The 18,927-nt window shown below is 52.6% G+C and overlaps 1 protein-coding gene across 8 annotated transcripts in view; it reads right to left on the bottom strand.

Annotated features, from left to right (window-relative positions):
* Nucleotides 1-18,927, bottom strand: part of ATP13A2 (ATPase cation transporting 13A2) — a 31,321-nt gene that overhangs the window by 11,174 nt on the left and 1,220 nt on the right. For 2 of the 8 annotated variants that reach the window (XM_058161414.1, XM_058161415.1), the window contains exons 2-17: nt 18,025-18,352; nt 17,491-17,564; nt 14,332-14,499; nt 13,106-13,164; nt 12,179-12,281; nt 11,829-11,908; nt 10,714-10,791; nt 9,390-9,459; nt 7,786-7,920; nt 7,290-7,356; nt 6,065-6,196; nt 5,670-5,837; nt 5,427-5,537; nt 3,557-3,603; nt 1,724-1,912; nt 1,431-1,637 (exon numbers count right to left, since the gene is read on the bottom strand). In XM_058161414.1, the coding sequence (XP_058017397.1) occupies nt 1,431-1,637; nt 1,724-1,912; nt 3,557-3,603; nt 5,427-5,537; nt 5,670-5,837; nt 6,065-6,196; nt 7,290-7,356; nt 7,786-7,920; nt 9,390-9,459; nt 10,714-10,791; nt 11,829-11,908; nt 12,179-12,281; nt 13,106-13,164; nt 14,332-14,499; nt 17,491-17,564; nt 18,025-18,058 (1,722 nt within the window). In that variant the 5' untranslated portion in view covers nt 18,059-18,352. Of the gene's footprint in view, nt 1-1,430; nt 1,638-1,723; nt 1,913-3,556; nt 3,604-5,426; nt 5,538-5,669; nt 5,838-6,064; nt 6,197-7,289; nt 7,357-7,785; nt 7,921-9,389; nt 9,460-9,851; nt 10,627-10,713; nt 10,792-11,828; nt 11,909-12,178; nt 12,282-13,105; nt 13,165-14,331; nt 14,500-16,167; nt 16,313-17,490; nt 17,565-18,024; nt 18,353-18,927 lie in introns of those variants that run through there. The other 6 variants (XM_058161412.1, XM_058161411.1, XR_009152499.1 and 3 more) reach the window with 5 other exon arrangements.

Here is an 18,927-nt window from a genome sequence, read left to right on the forward strand (position 1 = left end):
GGAATTGGAGTCCCGGATGACACTGGTCTTGGATCTCTGGGGAATCCTGGTTCTTCTCAGTGGTGAAATCCAAATTTTTTTACTACCGGTTCTGTGGGTGTGGCTTGGTGGGTGTGGCAGGGGAAGGATACTGCAAAATCTCCATTCCCTCCCCACTCCAAGGGAAGGATACTGCAAAATCTCCATTCCCTCCCCACTCCAAGGGAAGGATACTGCAAAATCTCCATTCCCTCCCCACTCCTGGGGGAAGGATACTGCAAAATCCCTATTCCCTCCCCACTCCTGGGGACGGATACTGTACAATCTCCATTCCCAGCCCACTCCTGGGGATGGATACTGCAAAATCCCCATTCCCTCCCCACTCCTGGGGGAAGGATACTGCAAAATCCCCATTCCCTCCCCACTCCTGGGGACGGATACTGTACAATCTCCATTCCCAGCCCACTCCTGGGGATGGATACTGCAAAATCTCCATTCCCTCCCCACTCCAGGGGAAGGATACTGCAAAATCCCCATTCCCTCCCCACTCCTGGGGAAGGATACTGCAAAATCTCCATTCCCTCCCCACTCCTGGGGGAAGGATACTGCAAAATCTCCATTCCCTCCCCACTCCTAGGTAAAGGATACTGCAAAATCCCCATTCCCTCCCCACTCCTGGGGACGGATACTGTACAATCTCCATTCCCAGCCCACTCCTGGGGATGGATACTGCAAAATCTCCATTCCCTCCCCACTCCAGGGGAAGGATACTGCAAAATCCCCATTCCTCCCACTCCTGGGGAAGGATACTGCAAAATCTCCATTCCCTCCCCACTCCTGGGGGAAGGATACTGCAAAATCTCCATTCCCTCCCCACTCCTAGGTAAAGGATACTGCAAAATCCCTATTCCCTCCCCACTCCTGGGGACGGATACTGTACAATCTCCATTCCCAGCCCACTCCTGGGGATGGATACTACAAAATCTCCATTCCCTCCCCACTCCAGGGGAAGGATACTGCAAAATCCCCATTCCCTCCCCACTCCTGGGGGAAGGATACTGCAAAATCTCCATTCCCTCCCCACTCCTAGGTAAAGGATACTGCAAAATCCCCATTCCCTCCCCACTCCTGGGGATGGATACTGCAAGATCTCCATTCCCACTCCACTCCTGGGGGAAGGATACTGCAAAATCTCCATTCCCTCCCCACTCTGGGGCCAGCCAGAAGTGGTATTTGCCGGTTCTCCGAACTACTCAAAATTTCCGCTGCCGGTTCTCCAGAACCTGCTGTCAGAACCTGCTGGATTTCACCCCTGGTTCTTCTCCCTTCTGGAAAGGGAACCGCCCCCTCCCCTTTTCACCCATTTCTGACCATGCAGGAGGATGTGGCCAAAGGGAATCCTGGAAATGGCATCCGTGTTCCCTAAACGAAGAGACACCCTTCTTTCTCACCCATCCAGTAGACTCCAGCATCCGGAGATCCACCGGGTCACCTATAGGCTGATCTCCAAGTAGAGAGAGGGTGTGGCAGGTGGCCAGACAGCGGAGCAGTGGCCCATCGGCCAGGCGACGGAGCTCATGGACGATGGGCAGGAAAGAGCTGCCAGCCTGGGGAACGACTCCCCAGACGTCCATGCCATCAGCGGTAAGGGTCCCTGTCTAGGAGGAAACCTCAACCAATTAAGAGTCGGCTAAGATCCGTGGAGGGGCAGCCCAGGACCCCAGCACCCTTCCCAGGGTCTCACCTTGTCGAAGCAAACCAGGCGCACCTTTCCACAGAGGTCGATGCGTTGGGGACTGATACAGAAAATGCCCCGGCGTTTCAGCCGACTTTGAGCGTACATGGTGCCCATCGTCATCGCAGCCGGCAAGGCTGGGGGAACAACCACCGTCACAATGTCCAAAGCACGGAGGGCTATCAGCCACCGGGAAACCTGCCAACGGTGACGGCGTGAGAAAACAGGTGGACACAATTGGCTTCCCAGCTACCCAGAAGGCGGTGAGGAAATCTAAATTTCTTTCCTATCGGTTCTGTGGGCGTGGCTTAGTGGGTATGGCATGGTGGGGGGTCATGTGACTGGGTGGGCGTGGCTATGTGACTGGGGGATCAAAAGATAAATTGCTGGAGCAGGGTTGGACTAGATGACCTCCAAGTCCCTTCCAGCCCTGGATTATCCTCTGAAGCTGCGTCTACTGCCAGGTTTGTAGTCCTTCCTTCCTCTCCTTTTCTTTCTTTCTTTCTTTCCTTCCTTCCTTCCTTCCTTCCTTCCTTCCTTCCCTCCCTCCCTCCCTCCCTCCCTCTTCCTTTTCTCTCTCTCTCTCTCAAACAAACCCCCCCCCATTTTTTGCCTAGCAGGCTTCAGCTTTTTTACCTTTTAAAAAATGCTTTTAAAAGTTAAAAAAAAAAGCCTCTGACGATCAGGCACTTCAGAACCTTGTTTTAACCCTTTAAAAGCATTTTTCTTACAACCTCTTTGGCCGAAGAGGTTGTTAAAAAAATGTTTTTAAAAGTAAAAAAAAAAAAACACAGCTCTGACAATCGCGTGGCTCAATTGGGCATTCGGGGGGGGAGGGAGGGATTTTTGCTACCGGTTCTCCGAACCACCTGCCGCCTTTGCTACCAGTTCGGCCGAACCGATCTGAACCGGGAGCATTTCACCCCTGCCAGAAGACCAACAAAGAGTGGAGCGAGGTTGCATTAAAATTCTTGGTGATGTTCAGTAGCAAAACCTCCATATGGGGAAGGTCAGCTGGGCCCAAACTTTCTAAGCCTGCCTTGTACCCAGACCTGCTGCCATCTGAGGCTGACTCCATGCGGCCCCAACAGCAGAGACCCAATGAGTGGCTGGCCGAAGAGGCCACCCGTTGAAGGAATGTTGTCACCCAAGAGGTGAGGGCTGTTTGTTCTGGGGCAGAGAACCTTTGGAGTAGATCTCATCTGGAGAACTGAGAGGGGGGGAAAGTGGTGAGAGAGAGTGTTGTGTCCTCCTCGCCTCCGACCGAATGATGGCTTAATTAGCCGGCTCTTATCAGCTCTGGCAGCAAAAGAATCAGCGTCTGCCAAGAGCCCTCGATAGCTGCCAAGACGCTGGTGAGTCACAACCTTCAGCTCTAGTCAATCCGTGGATTTGCCTGATACAAAGAGACACACCAGCTCTTGCTGTCTTTTATATCCTGTGGGGTGTGGCTCCATGACTCAGCACTTCCTAGGCCTGCCCCTCCCCTGTTTCTGTCATTCCCTTCTCTCCTGCCTACAAAACCTGGGATTGAGCCAAGCCTGATTGTTGTCAGCTGGATCTGCAGGCGTGGCCTGGGGGGGGAAGAGTCAGGAGAAGGAGGCCTCATTATCTCTTTCGCTTGGCCTGCTTCTGGCTCCTGGAGCTGAGCCAGGGAGGCCGGTGCTCCCGAGGTAAGTCCTGACGGCCCTTCTCCCTCACTGTCCAAATCGCTTTCTGGCAGCAGGCCCGGCTCTGAGTCACTATCTGGCAGCAGGCCCGGCTCCAAGGCACTTTCGGGCATGGGGCCAGGTTCGGGGGCGGGAGCCACAACAGTCCAAGGCTGCCAGCCACTGAACTTACCTTGTTTCTCTTTAAGATGATGATGCTGTAGATGGTTCCAATGACGGCTAGAGAAAAGAGAAATAAAAGTCTTGGGATCCCAGGAAACAAGGCTGAGTGAGTATCAGAGCAGCCCACAGAAACCCACAAGGAGAGAGCCGAAGCTGGCGGCACTATCGGGAGAGGCCTTGCAGAAGGAGGTCGTTCAAAGAGATTCGAATTAGACAAGGACCCACAAGCAGGATATACTGCACAGAGGTGGCCAGTGTTGTGGTCCGCCAGCAGCCTGTGGAACTGGCAACGGATTCAGACAGCGATGAGGCTGAGGAAGAACATGGGCCAGTCCTGGAGGCTGGGGAAGGCCCGGATGAGGGCTCTGCATCGGAGGCAGAGGTGGGGCCAGGGCCATCAGGGAGTGATGTGTGGCTTTGAGAGCCTCCAGAAGCGAACAGTAGTGAGGCAGAGGAACAGGAGGAGCCTGTTCCTAGTGCACGCATGAGAAGAGCTGCCAGAAGGCAAGAGCAGCTCAAGCAAAAAGGATGACTCGGAAGTAGGGCCAAGAGGTGATTGGCCCCTCCCATAAGACTTAAAAGACCAGCAACTGCGTTTGGGCTCTTTGCTGGAAAACAACGTTGATAGCTTTGTTTTGTTGCATTTGTATCGGTGTCTTCTGAACTTTTGGCAAGAAAGGCCTTTGGCAGTTTGCCTAATTGGACCAAGGTTGGTGATAGGACTGAGGAATTGTGTTGGGAGGAATTTGCTTTAATTTAGTTTGGACTACGCTGAGAATGAAGTAATTCTCAGCTGTTTTAATAAAGTTTGTTTGTTTTTACACTTACTGAGTTTCCTACTTTCCTACTACTTGGGCCTGGGTCACAACAGCCAGAGATGGCAGGGCCCAGCAGCTCCTCAGCTGTATAGAGGCAGGACATGTTTCAGGGCCACATGGGATGCGCTGGGGACCAAGGATGTTTTCTGCTGATGCAACAAGGCTATCCCAGCAGAAACAAATTGTCTAAGGATGTCAGAGGGTCAGGAAAGCTCCCAATGGGCTGCTGGGGAAGGAGATGACGTTCCCAAGTACCGTCTGTAACTATGCCCTGTCCAAATCAGGTGTTCTGACCTAGGCGTTCCCAAACCACGAAGCAGACTCCTTATCCTGACAGAAATATCTTTTTATTAAGTTATTGTGAATTTCTCTCATTCACACTCAGCAAAGTCTTTCAAGGGAGAACTTACAGTTACAGACCTTATCTGGTTTGGAGAGCTGCCAGGCCGATATCTTCAAAACTTGGCAAAGAGTCTTGGAGAGTCACAAACCAATTAGGTGAACTAATTGTCTCCTGCAAACTCCACTCCCCTTTTGCTCCTCTTTTATTCCCTCTGGGAGGGGCCATTGAGCATCCACCTGTGGCCTTACTCCCAAGTCGACCCTTGTTCTTTAGCTGTTCCCTTCGTCTGGCAACTCTGCGCATGCACACACTGGGAACAGGCTCTAGCTGTTTGTCTGCCTCACTGATGTCTGACTCCGAAGGCAGCTGATAGCTGGCATACGGCCCTGGCCCCCTCTCTGTCTCCAACGCAGAGCCTTCATCAGAGCCTTCCCCAGACTCCAGGACTGGCCCACATTCCTCTCCAACCTCCTCACTGTCCGAATCTGCTGCCTGCTCTGCTGGCCCCCGACGGGCCACAACACTAGGTTCCACTTGTACGTCCCTGAACATTTTGGCTCAAACTAGTGATAGTGGTTAAGCACCCTCAGCTGGAACAGATTCTTAATGGAAGTATTTTGAACCCATGGTGGATGGTCTCTTTCCCCAGGTCTAAAACTCTAGCCCCTGCAAGAGACAGCCGGTGCCTTTTCCGCTTTCGATACCACGTGTGAACTTACCCAAGACGGCAAGGAAGGTGATAAACTTCCAAGCATCGTTATGAAACCTGAGCCTCAGTGGCTTGGGATGAAGGATGGAGCTGATGAGATCCCCTTTGGCTGTGTAGAATCCTGGAGGAAGAGGAGGGAGGGAGACAGCAAGGCGGGCGTGAGACCAGGGGTGCAGGGCAAGCAGACGTTGCAGGAGGCCGGACAGTTTCGACACTGGCTGGGGAGAGAAGAAGCACCCTGAAATGCCCTCACCGGTGCGGGTCACAACTGCCAGGATGTCAGCGTCTCCGTGGGATCGAGCCTGGATGACTTGTGTCCCACAGAACAGGGTGTGTCGTTTGTGATCTTCGGAGGAATAGGTGGTGTTGGCCTCTTCCGGGCCTTTAGGCAAAGGGGTCTTCAGGACTGGCGTGCTCTCCCCTGGGAAAGAACAGATGGCTCATTGGGGAGCTCCAAGGAAAAACTTGAAAGCAGCCACGTCACTTGAAAGCAGCTACGTCAGCCAGCGCCAGGGTGCCACTGAAGCCTCCACAAGCAGGAACATGTCAAGCATTTGATGGGGGATCCAGGCAGGCAGGTGTTGATGGGGGCTTTAAAGCAACGAACAGCCTTGGTCCCCTGCCCATGTCCCCCTCCCCCCAGCTCACCAGTCAGAAGGCTTTCGTTGACCACACACTCGCCGTTGAGCAATGCGGCATCGCAGGGAACTAGCATCCCTTCTGGAGAGACCACGAGGACGTCTCCTGGCACGAGATCCACGGAACTCACCACCACTCTCTCTGGTAGCCAAGAAAGGAAGGAGCTCAGACCATGCCCTCCCCCGCCCCCATTTAGCCCCTGGAAGAATTGGGTGGAGAGTTTTGCCAGGCCGTCTTTCACCTTGGAGGGGCATCTCCCTTTTCCAGCTTCTCCTGGAAGGGAGGATGCAGTCACCTTGTGGGCAGCTGAATCACTGCCCTATTTGGGTGCTGTAGTCTAGACGGAGCAGGTGCTTAAAGATGGTGCCCGAGTTCCTAGCAGTTGTTCTCAGGAGCAAGAGGCTGCTTGGATGTGCCTTCTCCTTGGTCCCCCACAGAAGGAACCAACAAAGACTGTGAGCAGCGGGAAGGAAGAAGCCCAATCTACCAGAAAGATGCTGTTGTGTCTGTGGGCCCAGAACCTGGCCTCCTGGCAGAGAGTGACTCAGAGAGTGAGGGGGAAGAGCTTCCCTCTGCAGGACCTTCCTCTCTGGCTCTGCTCCAGATTCCAGAGGCAGGCCAGGTGGAGGAGGAGGAGCTGACACGGCCTCTTTCCCCCGACCCCTCCTTCTCCCTGGCAAAGCCCCAAGAGTCAGCTGAGGAGGATCAATTTTGGCTAGATGCAAGGCAGCAACACCGAGGGAAACGTGCGCAGCAAAGGAAAGGGAGGGGCTGGCCCAGGGAGTGCTGAGTCACAGAGCCACATCCACAGGGTATAAAAGTGGGTGGAGCTGCCATTGGGCTTCGTGACGGACAAAAACTGACTTTTGGAAACTTTGGCTGCTTTATTGCGAGACTAAGGAATTGGCTTTTGGACTTCTGTTTATTTCTGAACTCTGGGTTGCTCCAGCAACGGACTGCAGTTACACTGAAGAGATAGGAGGACTTGGCAGGCAATCGCAGGTTCGTTGCCAGAACTGATATCTGTAGTAGGAATAAATTGCTGGCAAATATAGTCAGCTCGCATGTCTTTTGTGTTGTGGTTGAGGGGGACAGAACAGATGCCATGACGTGCAGAATGAGGGAAACTGTCCTGGTGGATGACCCCATTGAGAAGGAGAGTCCAGCTTCAGGCTAGAGCTGCTCTTGAGATCCACCAGGCTGCTGCCTGAGAGGTCACCACACCTTTGCTCACCTCCAGAAGGCCGGCAGATCTGCACGCTGCTCACCACTTTGGCCATATCCCGGAGAGTCCTGTTTTGCTGAAGGAGAACCAAGGCCTTGGTCAACGCAGCCCCAAGGGCTAAGCAATAGTGGTGCGGCATCTCTAGGACACCGCCGGTCTCTCATCCCACTGCAGTGATCAGCTTGAGAGGCAGGGTGCAGAGGTGGTATTCAGCTGGTTCAGACCGGTTTGGGCGAACCGGTAGCTCCAACGATCAGTTGGGCCTATCCCTGCTCTATCCTGTCCTTTATTTCCTGCTTTGTAGCTCATCTCAATCACGCGGCACAGCTGATTTCTCCCAACCTCGCTGTTCTACTTACCGCTGACTTGGAAGGTAAACAGCTGAGCTTCTAAATGCTCCCTTTTCACGCAGAGCACGCACTCACCAAACCGGTTGTTAAACCAGCAGCATCCCACCACTGTCAGGGTGGATGCACAAGTTCAGTGGGGAGAGACCGGTGCCCACCTTTTTGGTGACGTAGAGAGAGAGTCCGATGGAGACGGTGGAAATGATAAAGATGCAGGCCGCGTAGGAGTAATATTCTTCACAGATCCATAAGGTGATGCTGAACACTTGGAAAAGGTAGAATAAGTTCAAGATCTGCAAGGGAGGAGAGGAAGCGGGTACGTTTAGCACTTCATCAGTACTTCCGCCTTCACTGTTCGGGTCTCCGCAGAGCCTTCCCAATGTCAATTCACAGAGCATCCCTGGTCTGCTCTCGAGTTGCCATAGGCAAGGGGGATGGGAAACAAGTGAAGCAGCATGGCAGCCAAAAACAAAAGCACATTCCAGACATCTCTCTCTCAAGGCTGTTTCCCAGGGTTACACACAGCGACCGGAGAGGAGTGATCTCTACAACCCGCGAAATTGCTCCGTTGGCGAATGTGACCGATGACACACCCTGGGGGGAGGGGGGAAACAGGGTCAAGATTGGGCCGTAAATTATGTGGGCTCAAAGTTGGCTTCACTTGGAACGTGCCGACATGAAGCTCCTAATAAATAACTGGATTTCTTTTGAAGCTTGGCTCAACCCTGACACCACCACCCCTTAGCTAATGAGCTACCCACAGGGCCTATGATTCAGAGGAGAAGCTGGGAAGCCCCCTCCCACCTTGCCTCGAAGGTTCTGCAGAGGGGCCTCATGTTTGCCTTTCTGCAGAACGACATAACTCCTTCCGAAGAGGCCGAAATAGCACTTAGCACTTATATACCACTTTCTAGTATTTTACAGCCTTCTCTAAGCCATTTACAGAGTCAGTCTATCGCTGCCCAACAATCTGGGTCCTCATTTTACCAACCTCGGAAGGATGGAAGCAGTGGTGGGATTCAGCCAGTTCGCACCACTTCGGGAGAACTGGTTGTTAACTTTCTGAGCAGTTTGATGAATTGATTGTTGGAAGAAATCATTAGGGCAGAGAACCGGTTGTTAAATTATTTGAATCCCATCACTGGATGGAAGGCTGAGTCGACCTTGAGCCGGTCAGGATCGAACTGCTGGCAATCGGCAGAATTAGCCTGCAATACTACATTGTAACCACTGTGCCACCATGGCTCTTGTAGCAATAGCACTTAGACTTATATACTGCTTCACAGTGCTTTTACAGCCCTCTCTAAGCGGTTTACAGAGTCAGCATATTGTCCCCAACAATCTGGGTCCCCATTTTACCCACTTCGGAAGGATGGAAGGCTGAGTCAACCTTGAGCCAGTCAAGATCGAACTGCTGGCAGTTGGCAGAATTAGCCTGCAATACTGCATCCTAATTTGCTCTAGCGCCCAAGAGTTCACAGTCGCTCCTTTTATTTTCAATTTTTCATCTTTGTAAGTTCTGAATTTGATTGACGTGGGCCGACCAGAGGTGCCGAGATTCAGATGGCATACGAATTTAATCCCTTATCATTGCTCTTGTTCTCCCTGGTTCAGAGCTAGACAGAAACAGGATCCGTTCTGTGCTCTTCCAATCAAGGAGGAGGAGAGCCCAGCAACCGGCCGTTCCTGGCTCACTCACTCTCTCGTGTTGCCGAAGATGGGCGAGGCCGCCGGCTCAACCGCTGGCTGAACTATGGCTTACCTCATCCATCAGCAGCCGGAGGTACGACTTCACCGGCACGTCAATCAGGTTTGGGCCGTAAATCATCTTTCTGTGAAAAAGGACGGAAGGGTACAAAGAGCACACAGTTTTAAGAAACCCACAGCCATCCCCAAAGCCCACTTCACTTAGCCAGTGTCCTCAGGAATCAGAGCTTCAGTGTAGAAAATGTGGACTCTCCTTCCCACCAGCCTCCTGCTAGTTTCTTCTACCAAAGAGAGTGTAAACATAAGATTGTGTGTGTAGAGGAGAATTTGTTAGTCAGCAGCCAGCTCTTACGGAGCTTGGTGTGAAAATTTGGCTAGATTAACATCCCTGTAACACTTCCCTGATAGCAATAGCACTTAGACTTATATACCGCTTCACAGTGTTTTACACCCCTCTCTAAGCAGCTTATAAAGTCAGAATATCTCCCCCAACAATCTGGGTCCTCATTTTACCAACCTCAGAAGGATGGAAGGCTGAGTCAACCTTGAGCCGGTCAGGATCGAACTGCCAAACTTCTGGCAGGCAGCAGAATTAGCCTGCGATGCTGCATTTAAACCACTGCGCCACCACGGCTCATTCTATAAGCCTGATGCAAGGGATGAAACCATGCCAGTCCCCTCGGAGCCAGCTGTGCCCCACAGCGGTGCTGGAAGAGTGAGGCCACCGACGAGAGGAGACCCCCCTCTGGGAACGGCTGGTGGAATTTGTGCAGCTCGGCCGAGAGACATTAAGCCACTTTAAAGAGGCCTGATACAACCCTCCTTTTACTGAAGTGGAAAGCAAGAAGGGAATGAGAGAAGGTGGCCTTGCAAGATCTGATCTTTTTCGGCCCCCCCCAAACAATCCCCCCACCCCAAAATTGGGTTACTACAGTGCTAAACAGTGGTGGGATTTGGCCGGTTCGGACAGGTTCATGCGAACCGGTAGTTAAATTGCTGGCTCCACACCCCTTCCAGGAGTCCCCACATGTCCCATTTTCACTCCCAGGACGCTGCAGGGAGGCCTACTAGGCCTAAAATGGCGTCTGGGGAGGTATGGCACGCTCCCCCGCGGCCCGTTTTCACTCCCAAGAGGCTTCAGGGAGGCCTCCTAGGCCCAAAATGGGGCGCGGGGAGGCGTATCCCCCCCCCACGGCCCATTTTTGCTCCATGGGGGTTGCAGGAGCCTGAGTGCTGTCTGTCACACCCCATGGCCACGCCCACCATGGCCACGCCCACCCAGCCGGTTATTAGGACACAGAATCGGTCGTTACATTATTTGAATCCCACCACTGATGCTAAAACAGGGAAATACGCTTTCCTTAAAGGGCGGGACATGCCTGGCAGATTGCTCTTGGACGCTCAGGCCACGGCAGGAGAGGTGGAGATCGGAACACGTCCAGCCTTCGTCCAACGTGCTGCAGAAACACAGAGAAAGAAAAAGGCGGGTTGCATTTCTTTTCGGACGGATTAAAACCCGAAAGGTCCGAGGTGGGGGGTGGAGCTGGCGTCACGGGGAAACGGCAGCAGATTCGATCTTCGGACCTGCAGCCGATGTTTTTTTCCGGCACGATGGTCCGGATTTTCGGACCTCACTGTCCTGGAGGGACAGTGACTGGATAGGACGCTTCCTGCTGGTCTCGGGGATACCGCCAAATCCCCGATCGACCCAGGACAGTACTTTTCGTGCCGTTTTAAACCAGCCCGGCCTGACAAAGCTGGGACAGCTCCAAGACGGAAGAGCGGAAGGAAACGTGTTGGCTGGGTGAGAGACTTTCAATTAACGAAAGGTCCAAAAGCTGTTGTGTCTTGCCCGCTCTCACAGCAGCCGGGGCCTTCTTATCTGCTCCCGAACACGGAGGAATGTATGCCTCCCGGCCCCAGTCCTGGCTCCATGCCCAGACAAGCTGAAGAGGAGGGGGCACCTCCCGGTCCCAGCCCTGGCTCCATGCCCAAGCAGGCTGCAGAGGAGGGAGCACCCCCCGGCCCCAGCCCTGGCTCCATGCCCAGGCAAACGGAGCAGCTAGACCCCTCCCCCTCCTCCACAGCATGTGAGCCTGAGGAAAGTTTATTTCCAACAGCTGCTGATTGGAGTGACCCTCGCATCAGAAGACTGGATAGGCGGAGGCAACAGAAGGAAGGGAGGGGCAGGCCTTAATGAGTGCTGAGTTATGGAGCCACACCACATGGCCTATATAAAGGATCTGCTTTCTGGCAGTCTCTGAGTCAGGCAAAGTCGAACTTATCTTGCTGAAGTCACTTTCTGGTCTCCTGCCTGCTCTGAGGACTTTGCTAGGACTTTGGGCAGAGCTGCAGAGGCAAGCCTGATTCGGATTTCCCTGACCCGGCCATCAGCGGAGGAGTGGGACACGACAAAGGCCGGTTAGGCTAGCCAGGACTGGCCAGGCCCCACAGCCTGTAGAGAGGTCCCTTGTCTCCCGGGAAAGCTTCTCACCTGGCCCTGCAGTAGGCCTGTCGCCTTTCCACCCAGAGATAGTGGATGCCTTCAAAGGAGTAATAGCGAAGAACATTTTTCTAAAGAGGAGAGGAGAGGGGGGCGAGTTATCAAGGTCTCTGAGGAGGCAGCAGCAGCACCACCAGCGGTAGCTGGACCTGGCTGCAGGAGCATCCTCTGCCCAGCCTGCTTTGTGCCATGGCACGGATGGCATCTGTGCCCCCAAAGGACTGGGACCCTGCCTGCCTCCAGGGAGACGTGCCCCTTTGCAGAGAGCGGCCTCGTCAGGGGAGTCCCCATCAGTGAGTTGCTCAGAATGGAGCCAGGGTTGCCCATCCCGGGGCGCTGACCTCTTCCTTCTGGTGCAGCCGTATGGTGTCCTGGCTTCTTGCTTGGTCATCCGAAACGCCCACGGCAATAGCGCTCCTCCCCTCGTCTGTTCTGGATTCGAGGCTTCCCGGGAAGAGAGAGGAGAGGACATGACGTTTTGGAAATTCAGGAAGGTGGCCCCTATTCTTTAAGAGGAGGCTCCAGAGTTGGGGCCCCTGAGCCGGTGAGGGAGGTCAGGAGCAAGTGCCGGCGGTGTGAGGGGCAGACTGATGCATCTGACGAAGGCAGGGGTCTGCAACCTTAAAACACTCAAAGAACCATTTGGACCCGTTTCCCACAGAAAAGAAAATACCGGGAGCCACAAAACCTGGGTGGGCGTGGCCATCTCGACGTCACTCACTTCCACTAGTCACATGACACCCACCCAGCCACGTCCACCCAGCCGGTCATTAGGGCAGCGAACAAGTTGTTAAAAAACACCGGGAACCACAAAACCCTTTTGACATCTATCTCTCTTCCCCTCCCTCTCCCACTCTCTCCCCCCTCTCTCTATCTCTCTATGTCTCTCTCTCTCCCCCTCCCTCTGTATCTCTCTGTCTCTGCCTCGCCGCTTCTCCATCCTCTGCCATCGCCCTTACCTTCTCAGGCCAGGTGAGGAGCTACTGGGAGGGGAGAGCGAAGGGCGGGGCCAGCCAGTGATGGGAGCCACAGCAGAGGCCTCAAAGAGCTGCATGAGGCTCCAGAGCCACAGGTTACTGACACCCAGTCTAAGGGCTGCGTCCCCATCCTTTCTCTTACCTGCACAGAGCATCTGGTCAGCCTCCCTCTTGGCAGAAGGCACTTCTCTCTCTCTCCCTGCTGACTGTAGACGTAGCCACTGATGTCCCCCCCTCAGCCCCCTCAACACCTCCTGCCAATCAGGGAAATGCACAGGAAGGGCTGCTCACCTGCCATCTTCGATCTGCTCTGTTCGGACTCTGGATGCGAAACACCTTCCCAGCTGATCCTGGAAGAAGAGAGCGGGAACAGGTGAGGGACAGAAGCGCCTCTTGCCCGGAGAAGAGCCAGTGGCTTTTCAGAGAGGCAGGGGTGGGGCTGCTGGGGGTTTGTAGGGGTTCAGGAGAACCTTTAGCTAGGATTCTGTGCAGTTTGGAGAACCCCCCCCAAATCCCACTCTGTTGTGTCTCCTCCGATCTCACCACAGCCGGGGCCTTCTTATCTGCTTCTGAACACGGAGGAATGTCCTAGTATGCCTCCCGGCCCCAGCCCTGACTCCATGCTTAGACAGGCTGAAGAGGAGGAAGTATCTCCAGCCCCCAGCTCTGGCTCTATGCCCAGGCAGACGGAGCAACTAGACCCCTCCCCCTCCTCCACAGCATGTGAGCCTGAGGGAGGTCAATTGCCAACAGCTGCAGACTGGAGTGACCCTCGCGTCAGAAGACTTGATAGGCAGAGGCAACAGAAGGAAGGGAGGGGCAGGCCTGGATAAGTGCTGAGTCATGGAGCCACACCCCATGGCCTATATAAAGGACCTGCTTTCTGGCATTCTCTGAGTCAGGCAAAGTCTAAACATATCTTGCTGAAGTCATTTTCTGGTCTCCTGCCTGCCCTGAGGACTTTGCTAGGACTTTGGCAGAGCTGCACGCCTGATTCGGATTTTCCTGACCCGGCCGTCAGCGGAGGAGTGGGACACGACACACTCCTGGCTGTCCCTGCTCAGTCCACCATGCCCCATTCTGCCCAGGAGTCCCCACACGGCCCGTTTTGGATGCAGGTAAGTGCAGAGGATGCGTGGAGGCTCAGGTTGAAAAACAGGCCAACTAGAAATTTTGGAAGGCTGGAAACAGGCCCCTTTCCGGACTCCAGAGTGCCTCCGGAGCCTGGGGAGGCCGATTTTCCCCTCCTGGAGGCTTGAGGAAAGCCTCCGGAGCCCAGGAAGGACAAACATGCCCCCCCCATGGTACAGGAGGCTGTCTAGGCCACGCCCACCATGGCCACACCCACCCAGCAACCGGGCAGAGAACCCCTTGCTAAAGTTTTTGAAGCCCACCCCTGGGGGGAGGAGGAGATGGGTCCAAAGCCATGGGAGCTGCCAGGGGCCGCCTAGGTCTCCGTTGCAGAGCCCAAACCGGCTGGGGGCCCCTCCTGCCCGGCTCTGCCTTCTGGCACTTACTCGGATGAGCACCCAATCTGCCTGGCGCAAGGAGCAGGGCGTGCACTTGGCGTAGATTTCCAGGTGCGGCTTCCAATGGAAGATGACGAGGGGGAGCCCCAGAGTGAGCACGGAGACCGAGTGGCAGAGGAACGTCTTCCATGCCTTCCTCTGGTAACCCTTCACTTCCTGGGGAAGGAAGAATTAAGTGATTGGCAGGAGAGCCCAGGCAGGAGTTTCCTCGCCCACAGCAAGGTCCCTTAATATAATTAATAGGTTCTATCATATCTCAAGGCCTAAAATGGACACCTAACATCAAAAACGTCATCAAAAAAGGACAACAAAGAATGTTCTTTCTGTGCCAACTCAGGAAGCTCAAACTGCCCAAGGAGCTGCTGATCCAGTTCTACAGAGGAATTATTGAGTCTGTCATCTGCACCTCCATAACTGTCTGGTTCGGTTCTGCAACCCAACAAGACAGATGCGGACTTCAGAGGATCATTAGAACGGCAGAAAAAATAATGGCTACCAACTTGCCTTCCATGGAGGACCTGTATAGTGCATGAGTCAAAAAGAGGGCCGTGAAAATATTTACAGACCCCTCGCATCCTGGACATAAACTGTTTCAACTCCTACCCTCAAAACGACGCTATAGAGCACTGCACACCAGAACAACTAGATACAAGAACAGTTTTTTCCCGAACGCCATCACTCTGCTAAATAAATAATTCCCTCAACACTGTCAAACTATTCACTAAGTCTGCACTACTATTAATCTTCTGATCATTCCTGTCACCCATCTCTTTCCACTTATGACTGTATGACTGTAATCTTGTTGCTGGTATCCTTACGATTTATATTGACTGTTTCCTAATATGATTTGATGGCTTATTTGTACCCTATGACTATCATTAAGTGTTGTGCCTTGTGATTCTTTTTTTTTATTGAAAAAGTTTTTACTAAAATTTTCACCCCCCTTTTCCCCCCTCCCCCCCACTCCATCCCCTCCCCCCTCCCTCCAAACCCACCCTCCTCCCTCCACACACACACACCTTCCCAGAACAAACACAAGGTATAGTTCAGAAGAAAAAACAATCAAACGCTAAATTTTCCCTAACGCAAATTATAATCCTCCCCTTCTTCTCAAATCCAAACTTCCCCCATACAAGTCAAAGATAAATACATCCTAATCATTCAAAGGCAATCTGATATCTCTTAATCTGATATCTATTTTGCGTATATTCAATCCACTTTTTCCATTCAGTTAAATATTTTTCTTGTGTAGTATCTTTCAAAAAGGCTGAGATTTTAGCCATCTCAGCCAAATTAGCAACTTTCCATATCCATTCTTCTATTGTAGGTAACTCTTTTTTCTTCCAGTATTGTCCTATCAATAGTCTTGCCGCTGTTATTAAGTTTAAAATCAGCTTAGTCTCAATTACTGTACAATCCGTAATAATTCCCAATAAGAAAAATTGCGGTAGGAACTTTTTCTTTTTCAAAACATTTTGTATAATCCACCAGATCCTTATCCAAAAAGCCTTAATCTTCTTACAAGTCCACCAAATATGAAAATATGTAGCATCATCACAATTACATCTCCAACATTTCGCTTGCATATCTGGATACATACATGATAATTTCCTAGGATCTAAATGCCACCCATAAAACATTTTATAAAAATTGTCCCTTAAGTTCTGCGCTTGCGTAAATTTAACATTTCTAACCCAAATTTTTTCCCGTTTTCAAAAATATTGGTTGCTGAATATTTTGTGCCCATTTTATCATACAATCCTTTACTAAATCCCTTTCAGAATCTATTTCTATCAACACATTATACAATCTCTTTATATGCACCTGGGTTTGATTTATAATTTGTTTTGCCAAGTTTTCTTCATTCTGCATGATACCAATTTTCTGATCTTCTTTCCACCTAGCTCGTAATTGCCCATATTGCAACCAAGTATAATTTCTCCCTTCTTCTTTTAATTGTTGCAAGGATTTTACAAATTGTAAATTACCTCTATCAAAATATAAAAGTTCTTTATAAGTAATCATTTCCTGTTTCTGTTCTATATTTATATTCTCTATTGCATGCCAGGGGTGCCTTGTGATTCTTGACTAATGTATCTTGTCTTTTTATGTACACTGAGAGCGTATGCACCAAAGACAAATTCCTTGTGTGTCCAATCATACTTGGCCAATAAAGAATTGTATCCTCTCCTCTCCTCTCCTCTCCTCTCCTCTCCTCTCCTCTCCTCTCCTCTCCTCTCCTCTCCTCTTCCATATTTTCTATTCTATTCTATTCTATTCTATTCTATTCTATTCTGTTCTGTTCTGTTCTGTTCTGTTCTGTTCTGTTCTATTCTATTCTATTCTATTCTATTCTATTCTATTCTATTCTATTCTATTCTATTCTATTCTATTCTATTCAGGGCAGGCAGAATTCAGGGCCACGCACTTCCTGGTAGCACCCGGGGCCCAGCCATTGTGACTCACAGCTTAATCCCTTCTGGATTTCTTAAAACCCTGCAGGATACAAAAGGCTTAAGAGAAGTGCAAATTTATCTCATTTCCTTATGAGCCTCACCTCAGACATTGACCTCACGCATTGAAAGGCTGGCCTTAGCCACCCTGTCTTTGGAAACACCCTCTTCTAGTTCCCGGGATCTCGACAGCCCAATGACTCTCCCTCAGCCCTCTAATTCCCCCCCCCCCACTACGTGGGGGCTGCTGGGGGTTCTCAGGGGTTTGGGAGAACCTCTAGCTAAGATTCTGTGCAGTTCCGAGAACCCACAAATCCCACTCCTGGCTGGCCTTGCCCACCCCACCCCGCCCCTCCCTGGAGTCCTCACACAGCCCGTTTTGAAGGCAGGTAAGTGCAGGGCGTGCGCAGAGGCTCAAGAGGACAAAAAACGGGCCTACCAGAAGTTCGGGAAGGCCATTTTTGCCCACCCGGAGGCTCAAGGAAAGCCTCCAGAGCCCAGGGAGGGCAAAAAGCCCCCCACCCCAAAATCATGGTGCAGGAGACCAACTAGGCCACGCCCACCATGGCCACGCCCACCCAGCAACCGGGCAGAGAACCCCTTGCTAAAATGTTTGAAGCCCACTCCTGCTTCTCCTCCCCCCCCACCCCCCCGACCGCCTCAAAGGTGCCATGTCTGGAAACTTTCTTCTTACTGTAGAAGGTTTAGCGGGGCTCTGCTCCAGAGAAAGGTAATTCAGTTGCTGGTCTCCCGACAGGCTGCTATTACCTAACAGAGGAAAGAGGAAGCAAACAACAACAACAAAAATAAACCAACCCTCAGAGCCATGCAAGACTGAGCTTTTTGCGTGAGACTACGCCTAAACCATTTCTTGCTTCCTCAGGCAGTGTTGAACTTCAGCTCTGAAGTAGCAAAACAGGTCCGAATGCCCAAGGAAGAGGCCAACCGTTTGTAAACAATGAGAAGCATGTAGATACACAGTTTAACAAGAGCTGGAAGGGACCTTGTAGGTCATCTAGTTCAACCCCCCCCCCTCCACACCTGCCACCACCACCACCCAAGCAGGAGACCCTACACCAGGGGGTCTCCAACCTTGGTCCCTTTAAGACTTGTGGACTTCAACTCCCAGAGTCTCTGAGAGTTGAAGTCCACAAGTCTTAAAGGGACCAAGGTTGGAGACCCCCTGCCCTACACCATTCCTGACAGAAAGAAGAAGTTGTACTCTTACCTGGCAAGATGCTGGCACACTCGGCAGCCTCCATTGGACAATCCAGCTTTTCCAAACATCCTTAAGAGAACTGGAGTGTCACACCCGCCATCGGTAGCATCGGCCTCGCTCCACCCCTGCTTTGGTGGGCTTCACGGGCAAGGACGGAAGCAGCAGCCAGTCACGTTCGCTCAGCAGGTCCTGGGCACCGCTCCGACCTCTGCCCCACTCTCGTGTGCCTGGGACTTTTTACTCCAGGGTTCAGGGGCCGGATGGTTCAATGGAGCCAGTGCGAGGACGGAGGGGGGAGAGAAAAGATGAGAGCAGGGAGCTGGCAGGATGGCGGTCACTAGAAGGAAGCCGGGGAGAGGCAGGTAAGGGGGGGACCCCTCTTATGGCTGAGACCCCACCCTCCCTCTCCCATGGGAAACGGCGGGAAGCTGAGCCCAGCCACACAGGTAGAGAGCAGTATTTGGGCCATGACAGCAGTGTCCTTTTTGGGGAGGGGGAAACTCCAGGCAAGGAATTGGCCCAGTCCGGGATGGGTGGGGGGCACTCAGGACACGCTCCCCCCACATGAGAAAGGAGGGGAAGCTGAGCCCAGTCATGTAGGTAGGCCAGCATATGCCACCCCACCCCCACAAGGGGAGGGAGAAACTCCAGGCAAGGGACTGGCCCAGTGCGGGATGAATTGGGGGGCGGTCAGGACAAGGTCTCCCCCTCCCATGGGAAACGAGGGGAAGCTGAGCCCAGCCATGCAGGTAGGGTAGCATTTGTACACCCCCCCCCAAGGGGATGGGGAAACTCCCAGGCAAGGGACTGGCCCAGTGCAGGGTGGGTGGGGGGCGCTCAGGACAAGCTCCCATGGGAGAGCAGGTAGGGCAGTATTTTCCCCCACCCATCCCGAAGGGGAGGGGGGAACTC

Source organism: Ahaetulla prasina, chromosome 18, assembly GCF_028640845.1.
Source record: "Ahaetulla prasina isolate Xishuangbanna chromosome 18, ASM2864084v1, whole genome shotgun sequence".
Taxonomy (NCBI): Eukaryota; Metazoa; Chordata; class Lepidosauria; order Squamata; family Colubridae; genus Ahaetulla; species Ahaetulla prasina.